The sequence below is a fragment of the Rhagoletis pomonella genome, unplaced genomic scaffold (genome assembly GCF_013731165.1).
Source record: "Rhagoletis pomonella isolate Grant_MI unplaced genomic scaffold, Rhpom_1.0 Rhpom_scaffold_00008, whole genome shotgun sequence".
NCBI lineage: Eukaryota > Metazoa > Arthropoda > Insecta > Diptera > Tephritidae > Rhagoletis > Rhagoletis pomonella.
The window spans coordinates 15757237-15778801 of record NW_023458562.1 but is presented as its reverse complement, the minus strand read 5'-3'; the positions used below and the strand labels follow the sequence as shown (position 1 = coordinate 15778801).

At 36.1% G+C, this 21565-nt stretch overlaps 2 protein-coding genes across 2 annotated transcripts; one reads left to right on the top strand and one right to left on the bottom strand.

Moving 5' to 3' along the window:
- Positions 1 to 532: 532 nt before the first annotated feature.
- Positions 533 to 2946, top strand: LOC118744245 (putative gustatory receptor 58a). The gene is made up of 2 exons (XM_036477130.1): positions 533 to 1995; positions 2726 to 2946. The coding sequence occupies exons 1-2, from the start codon at positions 862 to 864 to the stop codon at positions 2903 to 2905; spliced, it is 1314 nt and encodes a 437-aa protein (XP_036333023.1). The 5' UTR covers positions 533 to 861; the 3' UTR covers positions 2906 to 2946.
- A 1418-nt stretch (positions 2947 to 4364) lies between these two features.
- LOC118744244 lies at positions 4365 to 10512 on the bottom strand. Its single transcript, XM_036477129.1, has 6 exons — positions 10001 to 10512; positions 8323 to 8800; positions 8107 to 8250; positions 7977 to 8047; positions 6738 to 7027; positions 4365 to 6681 (listed from the first exon to the last, which is right to left on the bottom strand). Exons 1-6 carry the CDS (start codon positions 10510 to 10512, stop codon positions 6398 to 6400), a joined length of 1779 nt encoding a protein of 592 aa, XP_036333022.1. The 3' UTR covers positions 4365 to 6397.
- Between the last annotated feature and the right edge of the window lie 11053 nt (positions 10513 to 21565).

Here is a 21565-nt window from a genome sequence, read left to right as displayed (position 1 = left end):
AAATTAATATTGCGCGAGCTTTAGCCGCTGAAATAGAATGTCCTTAACAGTGTGGTGCCCACCTACCATAAAGATTATCATATAACTCGACAAGTACATGTGTCGCGCTTACACTACATAAATTATTCATCTATCGCAAGTGTTGTGTCAATAAATTTATTGCATATCTCTACTTGAATGCTTAGGCAAGCCATGGGCGGCGATGAAAATTGTTAACTCGCAACGAAACAAATTACATAGTAGCATATTATCGCCAGTGTCCTTTTTACCTGATTGTATGGCAAAGAAAGTTTGAAAGGTTAAGTGGGAGTGCTTTGAAAAGAGGTACACCTAGTCAAGTATTTTGCCGAACCGGTAGGGAAAAAGGTGTTACGTCTGTGGGGCTGGCTGCTATCCCCTTTGTCGTGCCTGTAGCAATCTCTCTCGTCTCTGAGGGTCTTCTTCTTCTGGTTTGGCGCTATAACCGCATATATGATCATGGCCGAGTCCTGTGATGCTTTGATGAATTTTTGATGGTTTGTCTTTCTTTTCCTCTACCAAAGCATTTTTTAGAGACGGCAAAACTATCCCTTTTATTTCTCAACTCCTCAATAAACCAGGGTGTAACTTAGCTTGTTTTTGGAGTCACTTCTAGAAACCTTGACTCAGGTGTCTGAGTAAATTCAACATGCGACTCATATGTTCAACTATTAATTCATTCACGGAAGGCAAACCCCATTACTACTCTCATTTAGCTACGCCCCATATGTAGATATCATTAGCAATTCAATTATCCGGAAGTGCAGCATTGCGAGCTCAAAAGGCTTACTGTTATAAAATACACTCGTAGTATCTATAGGAAACCTCAGTAGAAAAGACAAAATGCTTCGCGAACGTTTACTACGCATCGTAGGGACCATTTCTTATTACAACTCACTTCTGGTTGGCCTGCTGCCAGCGCCGCTGGACCGCCGACAACAAGAATTCCGTTCTACGCGCATTTACCTGACATATAGTGCCTTTGTACATCTCTTTAGTGTAATCGCCACCACAGTCGGTTGCGTTTACTTCTTCAATCTTGGTTTTATGACTACGCATTTGGTATTGCAGTGGACCTATGGTTTAACATATTTGGCGAAAATTCTCTTCATTATAGTACTGGTCAAAGAGATTTGGTGCAAACGACGTTGTGTTATGAAAGCATACACGGATTATTGTTTGCTGGAAGCGCGACACAAAGCCTTATTAAAGAAAAATCAGTACGTGATGCCTGACGGAAATCCTACAAGGAATGGCGCAGTAAGCGAGCACGGGAAAATACAAAGCATCATCAGAGATTGTGAAGCTGCGAAGAAAAGTGAAACACGCAAGACGTCCCTAGAATGCCGTATTGCCGATCTCATCATTTGCAAATACCTTCTGGGCTACGGCATTGTCGTTATGAATGCATATAATTTCGTCCACCGGCAATCAAGCAGCGATTCGGTTTATCTCACGATCACATTTATTGCAGTAGCGATGAATATTTTTATGCTATCTGCCTTAGGTCATTTCTTTTATGTGCTCTGCCAGCTATATCGACAATTTTCTGAAATAAACCAACAGCTACAGATATTAAACGAGCAACTATACCTGCATAAAATGCGGATTGAAGATAACGCGGAAATGATCGCCTGTCGCATTAATTCATTGACCTCGCTGCACGTCGATGGCTACCGTTTGGCGCAGCGTATTTTCACAATTGCCGAACAGATTTTGACTGCCTTGTTGTTACGCCTATTTGCGGCGAATATGCGAACGGTTTATAATGTTTGCCTCTTTGTCAACCAAAATATGACGCAGAACTTGTGGTCCCTAACCAAAGAGCTGCTTTTCACTATAGTGTTCTTCTGTGATACGGGAATGATGATGTTCGTGCTAGATGCAGCGCTTAGGGAATGCAACGATACGGGGCAGGTGTTGAAAGAATTTTCTGAACTAGTGGAGATACACGAAATCGACTGCGTGAGAAGAGCGGTAAGTAGTTTTGCTTAATTTACTCTCCACATTTCTGATGAGAAGGTCAATGTTAAACTAGATTAAGCTAATTTATATTTTACCTTGTAAAATCTACAGTAGTCTCTACTTTAACCGTGTAGGCGAGTTGAAAGTTTTCTGATTAGATAGGACGTCAAATATGACTTTATATAGGGAATGGATGGTACCGCTATCTCATTCGTAGGGTAATATATCCGCTTACCGATCCCAGGCAAGTACATTGGCCTCATTGTCAGTAAGTCGCAAGACTAAATTGCACTACTCGACAACATTGGCATTGCCTACAGTCGTGCTAAAATAAGTAGACGATCAAAATCATCTAAAACTATTCAGTGCTGCTAAATTTTTCGGTTTTAATATACTAGTCGAGTCGAAATTGTAGGCAATGTCTTGTAGTTTTCGATGCGACTCGACGTCGTGTAGCGTTTACATTAAAAACACACGTTCGTAGAAATTCGGATTCAGTGATCGCATTTTCGTAGATTTTACGAAAGAGCGGACTGCTTACGATGGATTCCGTGATAGCCCCTTTGACGTAGGGATTCTACCAGAGTAAAGTGGCTTTTATCTGGCTAATGTTTGTCATCGAAAATTTGTTTATTTAAGGACCTTTTCCATTTTTGAAATCTGCCTAACCTTTTTTTAATCGCCGGACTGCTTCTTATAAGTACAGTTTCCCAAATTAATATTCTACGTTTCTATTTTCCAGCTGGACACATTTTCAGCACATTTGCGCGCCCATAAACTTCGTTACATGGTTTGTGGACTCTTCGAATTTAACAGAGAAGCATCGTTGCAGTTCTTTTTAATGGTATTGGTAAAAGTAACGGTACTTGTTCAATTCGATATGCAAAATAAATTGAGGGCGGGAAAAACATACATAATTTAAATAAAGAACATCATAAACGAATAATAAAGTAAAGACTTATAATTTAGTAATGATTACAAGGTAAAGTAATTTTAGAGATTTAACGTGTCGCCTAGCCTTTAGCGAAATCCAGTGGCCTCGAAGAGCGTAATAATCCCAGCTAGGTAGTAAATGCAGGTATAGTCTCTCGAATAAATTTTTGGGCCAGTTGGAAAGACTGCTGCGAGTTCTGATGAACTTTCTTTTTCTTGGCGATCGTCTGTTTCGAATTTTTGATTTTGGTAGAGTTAAGGGATCAGCCGTTTTGGAGTCACAGTGTAGTAGTGGTCTTCGAAAGTAGCTTCAAAGTCGATATATACAGCAAAGGCGACCTGGAGTATTTCTAAAGTGGTACACAGACGACTCTAAAACCCCTGAGGGTATTGGAGCAGGCGTATATAGCCCTACACTGAAACTGGCAGAGCACTTGGGAACCTTCCCAAGCGTCTTCCAAGCGGACGTTTATTCCATCAGTCTATGCGCAGGAAATATAGAAGGGACATTTATAGTAAGTGCTAGTCAGGCGGCACTTATGGCTCTCTCATCCTTCGAGGGCAAATACTCTTTGGTCCTGGAGTACATCGAGAAGCTTAATGCCCTTGATGAGCACAATACTATCCAAGTAATATGTGTAACAGGGCACATGGGAGTCGAAGGAAATAAAGAAGCTGATCAACTAGCTAGACTGGCTGCTGCCTCGACCCCGATAGAACCGGTTAGTCCCAGTACGATAAAGGCGCCTAGAAAGGAAAACGGTAAACTGAGAGCACTGCATTGGCGAAGCATCACGGGACTTTGTCAAGCCAAGAGCGTATTAGGAGGTACAATCTAAAGAGATACAGGCTACTTACAAACCTCCATAAGGAGAGTCTAAGAATTATTACAGGTATTTTGTGGGATCATTGCAGGCTTAGAGGCCACTTGTATAATGGTCTGGTCAAGCGACTTACATATGTCGATTTCGCGACTCCGCCAAAGAGACACCATTGCACCTGAAGTGCGGGGTCGTTTCACGAAGAAGAGAGAGGTGCTTACGATATATATGGCCAAGACAAAAGCACGGAATTTTCTTGTGGCCCATAGTTATACATTACCTTAAGAACGATTCGAATGAATTCATATAAACCATTATCAAAATTTCTAGCCTAATAATATTGACTCACTAGACTCGCAAGTGTCGACTGAGGCTCTATTAATGAAAATATCGAGCTGCGGATATTAAAGCTGGACATTAAAGGGGGTGGCTCAGTAAATATGGGTTCTTCAAATTACTTTTCTTGTAAAAATGCATTGAGATTATGTTGAGTTGATTGTAGACATTAGCTAAAAAGTCGAGTTACCTTAATTTATATATATATTTTTTTGATTTTAAGAAAATCGCATTTATGTATAACTTGAAATTTGTAAAAAAAAAATCGTGGTATAAGTATTTTGTTTCAAATAATTTTACTTTTTATTTATTTTTTCTCTCGCATGCACACGTATGCAACGGCCAACTAAAGCAAGAAAATAATATTATAACTAAAATTTTGTGACTTCAGAATGCTTTAAAAAATGTGAATATAAGTCTAAATGAAAATCTTAATTACAATATGTATGTATTTATGTTTAACATAGCTTCTAATTAAGCTCAAAAATTAATTGCAAATTTTTGTTTCAACTGCAATTTTTTTTTTGCAATGCTGCAAGCAATAAAAACTGATAACATTTCAAAATTTCGTTTGTGAACTGTTGCATCTCGTCTTAGTGGCTAATATTTTGTTTAATATTTTTTTCTTCCTTGTTTTGTCTGCTTTTTCATGATAGTTAGTTTTTCTTAATAGTTCAGCTTTTTTTTAAATATTTTTTATTTTTTTTTGTCATCTCCATACATCTTAAAACTCTTGTTTTTCATCTGCACTAAAAACATTTTTAAAACGTCATTACAAATATGCTTACATAAATCGGTTTGGGTTAGGGCTAGGGTTTTTATTTGGATTTGCCATATTTCACAACACTTTTCCATATATCATTGCTCAGAAGTAACTACATAATTGCTACATGCATACATATGTATTTATGTAAAATGTTTTCATACTCTGCACTTTTAATTTGAGTACCATGTGTTTTAGAAACAGTACTTGGTTTTCGAAAAAAGTTTGCTAAAAATTAGCATTGATGCTAAAAACAGACCCGAAGTAAACAAGTGGCTTCTCAGAAAAATGTATGTATGTCGTCTACTAAACATTAAATATATTTTTATGCATTAATTACTTTAAGCGTTTTCATTTTTCGGGTCTCTTTTTAATTTCAAGTTTTTGTTTTTAATTTTTTCAACTTTATTGTAGCTTTATTGATACTTAAAATTTCCAATAGTTTCTGGTTTTTGCTTCAATCTCGTTTTATTCATAGGTTTCTTATGCATTACTGAACTCTCTACTATCATTCCTAGTTTTAGCGAATATTTCTTCAGACCCTCTATTTCCCTAACAACTTATATTTGCTTTCCTTCTTTTTCGTTTGCTCTCCGAAGATGAGGGGGCGGGTTGGATTTGCTTCACGCACTAAATGTACAATACATATGCAAAAAATTGTGCAATTTACAAATATAATTTGACACTTCTTAAGGTATATGCGATTATCACTTTGTTGGTTTAATTAATTTTCGTTACTTCGTTATTTGCAAATTTAATTTGTTTCAGTAATAATCATAAGTTCATTTTACAAAGTCTATTTAGCACAAGGCTGCAAACATCGTTGTGTATTTGCAGCGTGATTTTTTGTGAATATTTACTTTTCCTGGATGACCACTACGGCATAAATACCCAATTGTGTATGTATGTTGGTATATTACCCATTCAAACAGTGCTTAACATGCTAAGTAGGTAATGTAAAGTATTATAATTATATTATAATCGCATACAATATGAAATGTGTACCTTATAGCTATTGGTTTTATCTTTTAACCATTAATGACAGTATTTTTAAATTTATAAAACGTCTCCTCTTTAGTCTTTAAACATATTTGTACATATAAATGTACTTGACTACCTCAAACAATCGTAATATGTTGATTATATAGTTATCTAAATACTATACAACTAAAGTATAAACTAGTGTAATGTAAATGTATTGCATAATCAAGATAAAGTATCATACAAAACTAAAGCTAAAACTAAACACATTTTAGTATTACAAGAAAATAGTGTTTACATGTATAAAATCATAAAATCATCACATACGATGCACAACTAATTTCATTATCATTCTTTTGTCAGACAAGCTCGCAAATTTCACTTACTTTTTCTTCTCTCCTCTCATTACTGCATTCCTCTTATACGTATCGATGTGCCATTGTTTACTACAGTCAGCGCTTAAAAATATGTTGCACTCATAAAATCAAATGCAGCAAAACTACATTTAAGCGTTTTCCAGTAAAGTGGTTTCATTCTTTATCGGAATACTACACATACAACGGTTTGCTATACTCTACACTTATGCCACAACATGACTATTCTTATTCAAATCGGTTAATAGTACCGCATCAAGATCTTCTGCGTCTAGCAGTTCGGCGCATGCGTCACCGTTGACAACATTTGAAGTTAGCATCAAATTGTTAGCACCTCCCGCTGCTGTTACAACGCCACTACCGCCATTTGTATTCACATGCGCAGCTAAATCGCCATTGACAATGACCAAGCCATCAGGAGAATTTCGACGACGTTCGCGTTCGCGCACAATATGAGGCGCTTCGTTAAATTCATCCAACTCGTCCATGCCTTAAAAAGCGATCTTTAAGAAGAATACCTACATTTCAAGTGTATGCATCACTTACCTGTATACTTATTGCCGGCTAGCAGCAAATACTGTCCCGCACGGTTTGGCCACAACAGGCCAGTCATTACACAATATGCCAGGCAGTCAGCTGAATTGGTGATGCCTAGCAGTAGCTTGTAGCGCCACATGGGACTCACTTGAAGAGCCACAATGGCCACAATGGGCAAGTAGATGAACCACACTAAACTAGAGGCGCCTAGGTGCAATAGGAAATCGAGCTTTTTGGTGGAATGCTCATATTTCATGGTGTTGCGTAGTTCGTAGAGGAACCAAGTCATAAATGATGTGCTAAAGGATAGGGGAAACGCTTAGTAATCGTTAAAAATATGCATTAAATTAAAACAATACCAAAATTATTGCTTTAACCTATACAACTGGACAAACTAGTTTCAGAATCACTTTTACTTCTCTTCAATCTATTCTAAGTAGCAGAAAAAGGAAGGTTATATGTATTCTGAATACAATTTCGGATTTTAAAGTGTGATCAGGTTGCAGAACGTCTGTACTGCAGACCCCCACTATATACAGGGTGTCCGGTGGCAGAATTAGGAATTAAAAGCTAAATTAAAAAAGAATTACTAATGGTAAAAGTTTATTTCAATAACTATTACAAAGAAGATAAGTGCGGATTTTGTTTTTTAAAAATTATTCCTCTAAAAATGTTGACCGTTACGTCGGACACACTCTTCAAATCTGGCCTCCGAGCCACTCGCTGTAACGTGGACAAAATCTACGACGAGCAGTTGCACACTAATCATTGACCTTGAAATACGCTTCGATTGCGAACGCATGTTGTTTACCCGTCCACTGAGACATCGTTATTAAATAACCAGCATGAATGACGAAGCTGACGCTGTCCCCACGCCGCCGATACGCTCAGCGGTTAGGGAGAAACTGTAAATCTAAAACCCAATTCTGCCACCGGACACCCTTTACATTAATCCAAGCCCTGTCCTAATGTTTTCGCGTCTTCGATAGCTTTACAATAAAAGATTTTTATACAGAGATCGTAATACCATTGTAAAGAGTACTTAATGAGTAATCAAATTTAGTGTCAACGACACAAGAGGGCAGTCAGTCTACTTACAAGTCGCCCTTCAGTCAGAGAATGTTTTCATTCCTGCCTCAGGAGATTGATTATTCCAGTCATGAAGTGTGTTTTATGGAACCAAGTCTGATTCAGACCCTTGCGTTGGATTCATAATTGGTAGTATATACTTTATAAACTCTGACCTACCGTAGTATTAATACAATCCAACCTGGCCAGGTTTGGTACTCATCAATGTCTGATATAATATCCACCTCCGTCTGCAAGATAACATTTGAGTATAATATTTTTAAACAAATAATATTACTGATAAACTTACCTTATCCCAAACATAGAGGAACATTTGAAACGCACAATAGGGAACCCAAATACTCATCAAGATTATCCAACCAGTGCGATTAATTTGCTGACGTGTAACGGCCCAGCCTTTAGCCAGCAACAGTAGGATTAACATGAAAGTGGTCTATAAAAATAACAAATAGTCAACAAAAAACTTAATTTATCGGAAATACAAAACCGCAATTATATAACGTACTCTACTAAATATATCCAAAATATCGCCTGCGGTCTGCATGTTTGGCATCCCTACGCCGTTCATGGCGAACTTTATCAAATGCGCTGTAATGAAAACCAAACTGACAAACTCGCTCGCCAGGCTAAGCGTGAAGAGACGTGTAACTGGATGTTTTTGCAAACGCACCGCATATATTTGCATCGGTAGCAGCACCAGATAGACTAGTAAGAAAATCATATACATTTCCAGCAAATTTTGCTGATCGAATGAGAATTGGAAAGAAAGTGGATGCGCAGCAGAATTGTTAGGATGTCCATTGACAACGTATATATCGTAGGTCAGAGCGGGCGAGGGATGAGGTGGGAGCATGTCGTTGTGTGATGCAAGGAATTCGTTAACCACTTTGGCTGCCGCACTCTCACTTTTGGGATGATCATAGGCATGCCATTCGCAGTTAGTGCTATTGCGATAGCAGGCAGTGAGCGCAACATACCAGAATCTGCAAAAGGTGGAGAAGTGAGATTTATTGAATATTTTGTAAAATTAACTTTAAATATTTGGTAAAATATAGACATTAAATACTACGAAACTAATAGCAAATGAACTACAAAGATCTGCCGAGAGATAATTAAGTTCTTCAGAAAGTAAAGAATCAACAGAAATAATATGATAAAAAGTTTAGTGTGTATAAGTACGTATCGCTAGATAAGATAGTCTCTTTTGAAAGTATTGTGAACCTTCTTCAAAATAGTACATTTTTACGAATATGATAGCTACAAGCATTTTAACTTTCAAGGAATTGATAACAAAATAGTGTGCACATACGCAAATACTCACAAGCGGAGGCAATCTAAATAAACACAAAGAGATGTGCAGATAAAGCAACGAAAATTCACACCATAAACTGCCATACAGGCTTTTGCACTCATCTAATTGATTCACTAGCCTCCAGACGAACTTATTTACCCTGTTGTCTGCTGAACTCCAGCTGGAGTTCACTTAACGCTTACACTCTATTTTGCCTTACTTTTCTTATGTCTTCTCTCACTTTTACTTTCTTATTGCAAGTTGAGTTAAACTAGCTTATACGTAATTGTCTTTAAAAGGTGAAAGGAACGCAAATTTTAAACATTCAAATAATAGAGCAGTCCATCATTAGTGATCAGTTGCGTGATCAAAAACCAGCTATGGATTACATATGTATGTACACACATACATATGTATATTATTTTGGGCAAAAGATTTTACGTCTACGCTCCTATCGAATCTCTAATCTACGCGCTAAGACAGGGAGTGTGCAAAGATATCACAAATGGCTTTGATTTAAATTATAAAATTATGTCGTAGCGTGGCCGGTACACGTGTTAGGACTAGTCCACCTCTGTAGAAACAAAAGTTGCTTGGCAGGTATTTATGATATGTGCAATGCAATAAGCAAAAAGCAAGTTCGAAAGCTTCCACAGAATTGCTTAACGCTTCACTACAGCATTGCGAAAAAAACGACACTGGCAATGTAAGCAAATTTAATTAAAATTCTGCGAAATATTACATTTAAGTGCTTCCATTATTTACGTTTGGCTTTGTGCACTTTTCTATTCTTTAAAACACTTGTTCCTCAGATAATTTCTTTATGCTTTCCTTTTTGACTCCGTACACATTTTCCCTATCAACTCATATTCCTCTCCGCCAACTCACTTACCTTGGCTCCGTCACTTCGCTAATGGTGTAGGTGAACTGTTTTTCTGCTATCACATTGCTGGGCGTATCCTCGTCTGCACACAGCTCGCCTCTATTACATGGTACACGTCGCACATAATCGCGTTTACCTTGCTTGTTGCATACGCCGTCATATATCAGACCTTTCAAATGTTCAAACATGTGTCGACAGGCCTTTTCACGATCATCAAATATGCGATTGCTATAGAAATCCACAAAGGCTGCCTTGTCCAGCACCACTAATGAGATGGGATGCGCAAATGTGTCGGTTGCTGTGATGTTGCCGTATATGTAGCCGTAGGAGCCGCCGTGTGGAGTAGGTGCTTCGGCCTTTTGGAAACCAAATTTGGTTATAACTTTGAAAAACTCACCAGTATGGAAAGTCCCTGTTAAATGTATAGCGCTACTATACTGCCAAAGCGCTTGAAAGGCATACAACCAGCTGAGTGCGTTGAGCAGCAGTCGCGGCAATGAGGGCGGCCGCTGCCGCTTCATAATGCAAGAGCAATGTTTTATTTTCCGACTTTTACAATTCGATTTATGCTGTGTTGGCGTTGCGTTTATTGTGCGTTTATGTGTTGTTTATTTTTTTTCAATTTTCAGCTAAAAACATTCATCTATACGAAGTGCTGTTGCAATTGGGCGGAGTATCGCAATGCAGTTTTTTGCTTATACAAGTTTTATAATACGTATCCACATTTATTAAGAGGTTCTTAGTTAGTTTTGCAATACCATTTTGGCGATTTTCACATTTTGTACAGCGCAAAATACTAGTTTCCAAGTCTACTGCTAAAATTTAACAAAAATACACCAGTGCACACACACGCGAAATGAAAATAAAACAGCCTGCAAAAAGTCAGTGCTGTCAAACGACCAAACTTGCCAGATTCTTGTGAATAAGTTGCCTAGAACCCCGTTTACACATGGCAGGGTTTAAAGACGTGAATTTGAAAATTATGTTTTGGTGTTGTTGCTTTTTTTTTGTTCCCACAAACGGCAGAGCTCTTATACCTTTAACTAGCATCATCGGTCAACCTTCCAATGCACGTATATACATGCTGTAGGTACCCGAATACTAAATTTCGTTTCTGAAGACTGTTCTCCGCAAAAGTTTTACTATGTCAACAGGAATGACAGAAAACACAAATATACAAAGCCGAACTGAATGTTGAAAGAATATGTCAGAATAGCCAATTTTCTTAATATTAAATTTTTCGTAAGTAAACGTGTTTTAATTGTGCTATATTGTAAAAATATATAATTTACGATAAGAATTAATAAGGAAAATGTAAAAAAGTGGTATTTTTGTGCAAATATTAGTGAATTTCATTGCATTTAAAGTTTCTGAGGCGTCGTTTACTTGTTGACCAGAATTGTCAAAATCGGCCACAAAGTAGCGATTAAATGAATAAAAAGTTGAACGAAAGTAGACAGCCGACTAACTTCATTGAAACCGATTAGTTGAATGGCCGTTTACACCAGGCGATTATTGATTTCAACCGCCTCATGTAAATTCCCTATAAGCGATATCGCACGATGTATTTAGGTTTTGCCGATTTGTTTTCAATTATCAATTAAAAGTAAGCAACGCTTCACTTAATCGAAAAATCTAGATTTTTCCATAAACATCTTTCAAGCAGCATTTCAAGCCTTCAAACCATACACCATACATAGGATTTCAACTTAAGAGAAATTTCGCCCTTTTTGACAAACCTATTGTGTGGTGTACTTGGCTCTTTAGTCAAAGGCATATAACGGAAATTATTACGCGTTCTTTGTCAAAAGCGAACGGTTTCGAGCAAGGCATATTTTTAGGAAGTTTGGTTATCTGTTAGACTTAACATATTCTACCTATCAAGCTTATTAATTGCGTAATGAAATCTCCAAAAACGTAAATTTTGAGTTACATCTCTATATTATTAAACGTACGATATGTGCTACTTAAAAAACGTAGTCAAAGTCAATCGTATTAAAAGCATGCCCTTGTTATCGTATATCTGTCTTTCGTGTAACTTTTTCTGAACTCTGTGTTGTTGTACGTCCAAAATGTCCAGCAACTGCTGTAAACTACCCCCTATATTATTATTCTTTTTAGGCACAATATCAATAGTGAAGCGCCTCGCCATTGAAAACTATGATTTTGTCACAGTTTTAAATAACATTGCGAAACTGCGAAGTATTGAGGACTTATGATAAAAATAGGGTGTATTAAGGAAAACATAACCAGAACTGGTTGGATATGCCACTTCAATTGATTGAAAAAAAAAAATACCTGCAAATTCCAAGATGATCAAGTGTCAGGCCTAGTACAGGAAGTATCATTTGATACATTGTTGCTAATTGTAAGCACCAGGTAGAACAAAGCTGGAAAGCGCAGTTCTTGGAAAGTTGTATCCATGCTGAATGCCTCCGAGGAGTTTTGCGGGAAAATTATGAAATCTATGAAATACTTCTACACCTTCCGTCCAAATATTCGGTTGAGAAACCGCTGGCGCTGTTTATATATGTAGGTCATACTAAGCCATATGGAATATGACAATGAGGGCTGCAAAAATACTGCGATTGCCTCTGCAAAAGGTAACAACGAGGATGTTTTGAAGAATCTGGAAACTGAGTTGTCAGATTATTATTTTTTCTTTTGTAAATATGTATTTGTTGTAATTTTTTTTAAAGAAATTTTAAACTAATACACTCTGTTGTTTGAAAAAAAAAATTAATTGAAATAAATTAATGTAAAATTTTAAATATTTTTATTTTTATAATTTTTTTTTTTGATTCTTTGATTTTTCTGGGTTGTAAAAAAACCGATTCAAGATATCTAATTACTTTGGAAGTTATTAATTAAGCGCCACTAGCGCAGAAAAATCGTTCACGAACATACCCAGAACCTTAATGCTATAACTCAAAAATACGCTAGTGTAAAACTGGCATTATATAATTCATTTCCTTATTCAATCTACTACTATCAAGTGCAGCTGATTTGCCGCTATTTAAACTTGACGGCGAGATTGTTATTGTTAATTCTATACACTGATTTCTTTAAAAATTTGATTAAAATCTAATTAATGAATTAATCTGATTTGATTAAAAGAATCAGAAACGTTCGGAAATGCATCATAAAAATGTTTGCGTACTGCAAAAAAGAACGTTCGGAAATGCATCACCAAAATTTTTTTTTCGAATAACGGAATGACAAAAAATAAATTAATCATCAAGTGCACCCTGTGAGTTTGCAACCTTGTGCATGCGTTTCCTTTTTGTAAAGACAAAAACCATACAGCTGTGAACTTTGTAGGGTGACGCTTTATTTCTTATTATTTGGCAGTACCGTAAAAACTATAAAATTTCTTTTTACATACTCTTATTGAAAGGCTTCAGGCATATTTAGAGAAAACCTTTTTAATACCATTACAAAACCTCTCACTGTATTAGAGTGGTCTTTGGGGATTTTTGGGTGCCATAAGCTGTGCTTTGAAGTAATTTTCTTTACGTCATCATCAGGCTCAACGCAAGTCGTTTTTATTCGAAATTGTGTTATGCTTGTACACACAACGTACATTGTACATACATATGTATATGAATAAAGTATCTTTTTGTGTTTATGCTTACCCGCCCACAACCCTTAAAAGTGCTTCAAAAGTATTCAAAATTATTTAATCTCTTCGTTTGATCAAGTTTGACCCCCCAACACCTGTGATTGAATGCAATTGTTCGACAAAACTAATGCCATTCGCTTAAGTTAAGGTTGCAAATGCAAATGTACATATGTATGTATAATATAAATTTTGAAATGTATTCACCAAATGATGAATAACTTGTATGGCCTTTTTTAACACAAAGCTTCCGTATAATTTTTGTTATGTGCTTCATAAACTTTGGTGGCAGTTTTGCCTTTTTGATCACATAATCAACCCTCGTTCGCTACTGATTGTATTCCCAATGGAGTTGAAATTTTTGAACAAAAATATTTTTAATGCACAGCTTTTGGAGATTTGGGTCTGCTTTTTTATGCTGGTTGAATAGTTGGGAAGCACGACAGATAAAGAAGAAGACGTAATTTGAAAATGGGTTAACCTCAGCACGAATCCCCGAAGACGAAAAATTTTCTATGGGGGTGAAGTAAACTGCTGCTTTTCGACGTTTTTTTTGTATACACAGGGTTCCTAAACCACCTGTACACTGTGCATAAAAATGCGTAAAGTTTGTTTGAATTTTTTTCGCGGAAGTGCCTTTTTTAACTTCTATATTATCTTCGAAGTTTAAGATTTCCTGGACTGCTAAAATTGACGAATATGTTTCTCTTCGGAAAACGTAAAAAATACGAACCACCAGAAAGTGGATGATTTATTTTTTGGTCGTATTTCCGACATCCGATTTCAAACGGAAGAGGGTTAAACTGTGTTTTACGACAGACTCGGATTTTGGTAAAAAAATTCATTTCGGGTCAGTTTAACCCATTCCGGTCAAAACCGAAACTCGGTAATATGACCAAAAGATAGAGCATCTCCGACCTGATAGTTCATATTTTTGCATTTTCCAATAAAATAACATTTTGCTCCATTTTAGAAGGGATGAATGGGTGGTCTTAGACACACTGTATATGGAATTACCGACACCATGAACAGATTTTAATACTAGAACCCAGATAGGCCGCATTTCCTGAAGAGATTACGCCTTTTTTGCTATTTAGTTGAAAAATCTTTTAAAATATTTCTATATTTTCAATCTAACCCAAAACTTTTTATTTGTGAATTATTAAACCCTGCGCCAACACAACAGACAATTCAGCTATTCAAGCCTGATAAATTGAATTTCTTTTGACTAAGAATTTCCAAGACAAAGTTAAGAATTGTTTGCTCGTTCCAAATGTCAGCTTGTAGAAGCCTAAAAGTGATTGTTAATTTATAGCTGTCTACACTATTAACACAATATTAACTTCTTGTCACACTAACATACATTCATACGAGTTACGTGAGGTATTTACACTTGCAATTAAAGCATTCGTACATTTATCACACCAACTAATGGATGGACATATACGCATAGTTTTGAAAGGACCTCTGATACAAAATTTGTACAATCTTACATATGTACATATAGTCTTCTCAACTTCATACCAACTTCTTCAAATGCCCTCTAACCCAAAAAAGCAACAAAAATTCCAGAGCCAAAATTAAGTGATACAACCGACCTTCTGACATTCGGTGACACATTGTGTTTGAACCTATAACCCGATTTTCCGTACACGAATATGACCAAAGCTGGCAGAAATACGAAAAGTGGTTGCAGCCAACAGCACCACCGACTGATTGAAGCAGGAGGAGGAGGAGGAGGAGGACGTGTTTTGTTGGTGGTGAGCATATCATAAATATTTGCCAAGTGACCCATTCGTGCGGAATGCAGCACAGCACAGCAAAAGGATTGTTTTAATTGTTTCAAAACTTACCCAAAAGTAGGCAAGCAAACGCATACACACACAGTCACACAAAAACATACATACATACATGCATGTGCCCCACTAAGCATGCAACAAAATGAAAATGAAATGCTTCAGAATCGCAATGGCGTGTGTGTGTGGAAGCTGAAAATGAAAAAGAATAAATGGCTGCTTGGGAGCTTTGCTGTACGCTGGAATGGGAGCTGACGTACATAGGCGTGCGGTTTGTCACATTATTTTTTGTTAGTTTTTGGCAAAAAGTGGGGCGTGGGGAGTCGGGAGACGATAAACTTTTTCGACAGTTTTGAAAGTTTTTCTGCTGGACATTCGCATTTACTGTTTTAGGATTATATTTCGCTTGCATGCTACTATGGTGCAAATTAAAGTTGACGGCATTGCTATAATTGCGAGGATATGACATACATACACACATATGTATACATATATGTACATGTATACTATATGTAGTACATATTTATTTAAATACATACTTATGGCTATAGAACATTAATATATAGAGAGTTGTAATTCTAAATTCGCTTTCCTGTTTATTTGCCTTTAACATTTTTAAATTGCTTATTTACAAACTAAATTTAGGACATACATACAATATTTATGCACGTAGGTGGCAGCTACAGAGCATATGACAAATAGTTTTTCTCTTCCACCCACTGCGGGTGGTGTTGGGATCTTCCCAGCACTACTACAAAGAAGCATCGTGAACATCATTGATCTCCCTGATCGTTACATTTAGGGCTAGTCATTGCTGGGAATACATATCAATCGTATGCTTGGAGGAAGGTATACGTGTTATTTATTGCTAAAGCGGTCAAGAGGACCCCTTGACTTAACTAAATTATACAAACTTCTAACTCGCTTTTTAACAATTATTTTTTGACTTTTATTTAATTACTCCTTAAATAACAATTTTTTCCTGATTTTTATTTTATAAATCCAAAATAACAATTATTTTTATTTTTTATCTAAATAATCTGCAAATAACAATTATTTTATTTATTTATTTTTAAATTATATATCTTAGATAATAGTTATTGAAGACTTTTATTTATAAAAGCCATCAATATAAATCAGTCACTGGCTTTTATTTTTAAAATCATACTTATAAAAGTCATTAGTAAACTTTGGTTCTCCAACACCTTCTTAACTGCGAAAAATTATAATGTCCTTTATACGTATGACTTAAAAAATAAAAGTCGGTGAGTGATTTTTATTAATGACTTTTATAAATAAAAATCTTCAATAACTGTTATCTAAGACATATACTATACAAATCACAAATAACTGTTATTCACATACTATTCAGATAAAAATTAAAAATAATTGTTATTTGTAATTCATAAAATAAAAATCAAAAATAATAGTTACCTACTTTTTTTAATTTTGCATAAAAATTTATTTTCAAATTTGATTCTCGGTGAAAAAAGAAATTTACTGATATGTAGAACGTTTCCTTCGTAGTGAATTTTTCAATGACAGTTTTCATCAATAACTGCATGTTCGGTCCCAGGCCTAACATCCTTCACTCTCAAAACACTTTCACTCCCTTAAATCCTTTACAGTGTATGGTTAGTAGGATCGAAAGTGCCTTTGAGGTCAAGGAGATCGCTATGCGTACCTTCTTGGATATCGAGGGGGCTTTCAACAATACTGTCTATGGATCTATCTCAAGGGCATTGGCCCACAGAGGCTTAGACCTACTGCTGGTTGGATCGTGCTTTATGAGCGTACAATTACATCGTCCTTCTTCTCCGTCGCTTTGGTCACTTGTGGTGAAGGACCTCAAAATCAGGCTACATGAGTGTGGTTACGGTATTGTGGGGTACGCAGATGACCAAGCAATTATAGTTACGGGAAAATTCGGCAGTACGGTATCGGACGTTACAAATTCAGCTCTTTGCGTGGTGTCAAACTGGTGTACCAATGAGGACCTCAGCATACATCCTCGGAACGCTGTGCTTGTACCGTTTACAATACGTCATAAACCAAACCTTGGACGGGCAGTGCTCGAATACTGGGGGCGAGAACTACCATTTGTCTTCCCAGCCGGCTTTTATACATCGACCCTCTTCTTTATGCTTTAACATGCTTTCACTGATAAATACGTTTTTATAGTTCAACCAACTAAAATCTTTATCATCTTCCAAAAAATGACAAAATTCAAGTTTAAACTTACAAACAAATTTTAGTTCCATTTAATAGCCAATACTACCTGCATTTACTTACCACTTATCGCACATTGCACCCATAGAAATTATAAGGAAACAGCAGTTAGACGACCAACAAAAATAAAAGTAAACGTAATAAACACAAAACAAAATTCTAAGAATTATTGCAAACAAACAGCCACATGGCCACTCGATGCCATCAGATAACCGTCAATCGGTCAACTATTATCGATGTAAGTAGCCATGTTATGAATAATTTAGGACATTGATGCCTCGATAACTGTTAAGCGGCTATCACAGGGCGGCCACACAACAACAACCATTGATAGTCCTTCCATTTCGACATGACTAAGCACCATCCATTCGGCTCCCACTAATCCGGTCGATATTGCAACAAAATGACAAGTGCTGATGTTGTCATTTCATTCAATCATAAATATTAAATAAAATGCTTACATACATACTATATATGTGTATCGATTATCCCGCTAACCTAGCGCTATCGAGGAGGAGTGTGGCAAACAAGCTATGTACATTCATAAGTAAATGTTCTTGGCTGCGGATGAGTTGAAGTGGCTGGGTGAAAAACGGAATTTATGTTGGTCAAATGTTGGGTGGCTGGGTTGTGGTGTGAGCGTGGCTCACTGACACGCTTATGCTCCATTAATATTTTTTTATTTATTTATGCTATTGTTTGTACATAGTTATTGCCTTCTCCGTTGTTTTGCTTTGCTTTGTTTATTGTTGTATTTGTGCCGTTTCGTCGGTCCGGGGCAATCGTAATCGCGCAATCCGATACGGCAATAATTGATGACAACGCAGAAATTACGAAAGCGAACGGGGACTATTGTTTTATGGATGGGTAAGCGTGCTGGGGTGGGTTGCAAAAATGTTCTACGAGTATTTTTATTTTTATTTATTTAGTTTAAATTTGTTAAAGTTACTAAATGAAATTTTGCTATTTGGTTTCTTGGTAGGCTTCTCGAGATCGGCGGGAAATATTAGTAACTCCGTACCTCACGGAGAGCTGTTATCGTCTTGATACCCAGTTACTATTTCGCGGTCTTTAGACATTCTAAGCACTCAGGAAAAGCTGAGTAGAAGATGCTTAAATTATTCAATCTTCGCGAAGTAGAAACTTGGAACTTTCCGTCGACTTCTTTGGTATTTAAATTCAAATTTCCCGGATTTTGGAAGTTTATTTTTTGAATATTTCAACAACTATTATATTTAGGGCTATATAAAAAATCGAAAGGCTAAAAAAATAATAAATAATAATAAAATTAAAATATCCTAAAAGCAAACACTTAAATGAATTTTAGTGAGTTTTTCATTTTTTTGTAAAAATTAAATTAAAAGTAATTTTAAATTAAATTCAAATTGTTTAACATAATTTGTTTTCGAGTTTGTATTTTTTTTAAATCCTTTCTAAAAAACGCCTTGAAAATTTGAGGATATTTTTAGATCTGTTCGAGGTGTTATATAAAAATATTTAGCCAAGCATTTTTATAAGATTTTGTTTTAACGATGTCTATAATTTCAAACTACAAATATGCCAAAGCCAAAATAATTAATGGACTGATGGGTAGGTCACTGATAAGCAGTGTTGCCATTTTAGCCGTTTTCCGGCTAGATTTAGCCGGTTGCGATAGCAAACAGCCGCAGAAAATTCGATTTAGCCGGCAGCCGATTTGTTAGCCGTTTTGCAGAAAAAAATTAGCCATTTTTAGCCGATTTTGCTATTTGCCTTGTTTTCTTAAATTTCAAATATGTATATATGTTTCCATTTTGACTAAGCGACCCAAAATCGGTTAGAAATGTCTACTAGCCTTATCGTGGAGAAAATTTTCATTTCAGGTAGGGTTGAATGAAATTAAGCCGATTTCGCTTATTTTTATTTTAAACGAAGAAGGGATTTTCTTCATAAAATGTTTGCTATAAATGTCTTAATTTTAAGTGTGATATTTTATTCGCAAACTTAGAAAATAAGAAATTGTTTCACAGTTAAGACACTTAAGATGCATTTGTGTTTGGATATAGTGCCAACAAACAGAATAAATATTACATGTAGATATTGTCTTCCCAGATAACGCATATTCAATTTTGCCTAAATTACAAAACATCATTTTTGCCCAATCCCAAAAGTTTAAGGTAAGGGAAAAATTGATATTTTCAGGCACTATGTACACATATGTATTTTTTTAAACAAACCTTTTTGCTGAGAACTTATTTAAATTCCAAAAACCGAATGCCAACATGAATTAAAGGAACCAACACTGAAGTGAGTCAAAATTAAAATAAAAGAGCACAAATTTCTATGTAAAGCAAAACTCTCTGGGAAGCCTACGAGACATCTGCCGGTCATATGACCGGTCATCTAAATTGGAGATCTGCAGTCTTTAGGCATCATATTTTACATCAGAATTGAAGGGATTTCTGAAAAATCTGACCAGTTCTTTTGTGTAACTGTGATTTTGCATCCCTTGTCAACATATGGCCTCGGTTGATGTTAACTTAAGGTCGTTGTTTTACTGCCTTAAAATTGAAGGGAAATTTTTACAGCGTTTTTTATGTGTATTGGTTTCTATTTGAGTGAATTGAGAATCGGTCAGTCTGAGAAGGCCTTGTAGGGAAGACAATATGTTTGTTCGTCGAAAATCCAGCGAGAATTATCACTCAAAATATCAGATAGTAAGAAAAAATGCTCCCAAATTCTCTTTCATGTAGAGAAACTTGCAATTTTCTGTACGAACGCAAATTTGCAAGTTTTTCTGCCAGAGGGGCCAAAAACAGGATCTACGTGTATATCTTGTCAGTCCGACTTTCTTCAACATACGTTTCAATTTCTTTGTCGGGTTTACTACACAGTTTTTTTTTTTGCCGAATATCTTTTAAATCATCACTAAATTAATTAAGTAAACAAGTATTAACTTACATTTTTCATTTTAAAATCGCTCCAGTTTGTAAATTTTTAAATTTAACGAACTTGTTTATTCAAATTATCGTCGACAAAAAATCCAACCATGTGCCACAATCATATGTTTTTCCTAATTGCAAATTCTTGCTGGCAAAATTTTTTCCGGCTCGAATTTGTAACTTCTCTCCAAGAAATAGTGTTTTTACTCGAGATTTATTTAAATAAAACATGTGAAATTTAGTTGAAACATTTTAGCCGTTTTTAGCCGGATTTATTTGCCAATTTAGCCGGTTCGTCCAAAAAGTTCTGGCAACACTGCTGATAAGATTAATTTACGACCTCGCTAGAGGGAATTTCTGCTCTGGTTCCACAAGCTACACCAAGCTAGTCCTCCGCTGACGGCATATGAGATGCAGAGAACGTGTACGCTGGTCATTCGCGGCTCGTAGTCAAAGCCAAAGACCGTAACGTAACTTGATCACCGCGCGAATAACCGCAACTTTCAACGGGTACCACGCCGCATATTGTGGAAAAGAAACCCTTTTTTGTCGCGATATATCTCGCGGACGAGAACAGCTAGTGAAATAGTATTGCAAAGCTTTTGAGATTGAAAAAATTGAAAGTTTTTCTTTCATGCTTTACTGAACTTTGTAAAAGAAAATTCAAATGTGGTTTCGGTTCTTCCGAACAAGGAAATCGATTCCTTGACGCAAGAAGAGAAAAATGTATTTTTACAACTTTTTAAAAATTTCATTGCATACTCTTTTCAGGTCAAATCAAGGAAAAAAACTTAAAACTCTTTTTTTTTTTAATTATTTTTAAGGTCAAGACTATTTTTTCCTGAACTCTGCAGGCTGCTAGCTTTTTTCGTTATCGATATATTCGATTTAGTCACGAAAAAGTTAATTTTCCATACTGTGCGCCCGGTTAACCCACTGATAAAACTGAGGACTACACTTTGTACCAGTGGCAGCCACATTAATAACTGCATAACTGTGTGTTCCAAGT

Coding starts and splice junctions, on each gene's coding strand:
- LOC118744245 (XM_036477130.1), top strand. CDS start 862: ATGCTTCGCGAACGTTTACTACGCATCGTAGGGACCATTTCTTATTAC. Junction 1,996..2,725: donor TCGACTGCGTGAGAAGAGCG/GTAAGTAGTTTT, acceptor TCTATTTTCCAG/CTGGACACATTTTCAGCACA.
- LOC118744244 (XM_036477129.1), bottom strand. CDS start 10,512: ATGAAGCGGCAGCGGCCGCCCTCATTGCCGCGACTGCTGCTCAACGCA. Junction 8,251..8,322: donor TTTTGGATATATTTAGTAGA/GTACGTTATATA, acceptor TTATTTTTATAG/ACCACTTTCATGTTAATCCT. Junction 8,048..8,106: donor TCCTCTATGTTTGGGATAAG/GTAAGTTTATCA, acceptor GTTATCTTGCAG/ACGGAGGTGGATATTATATC.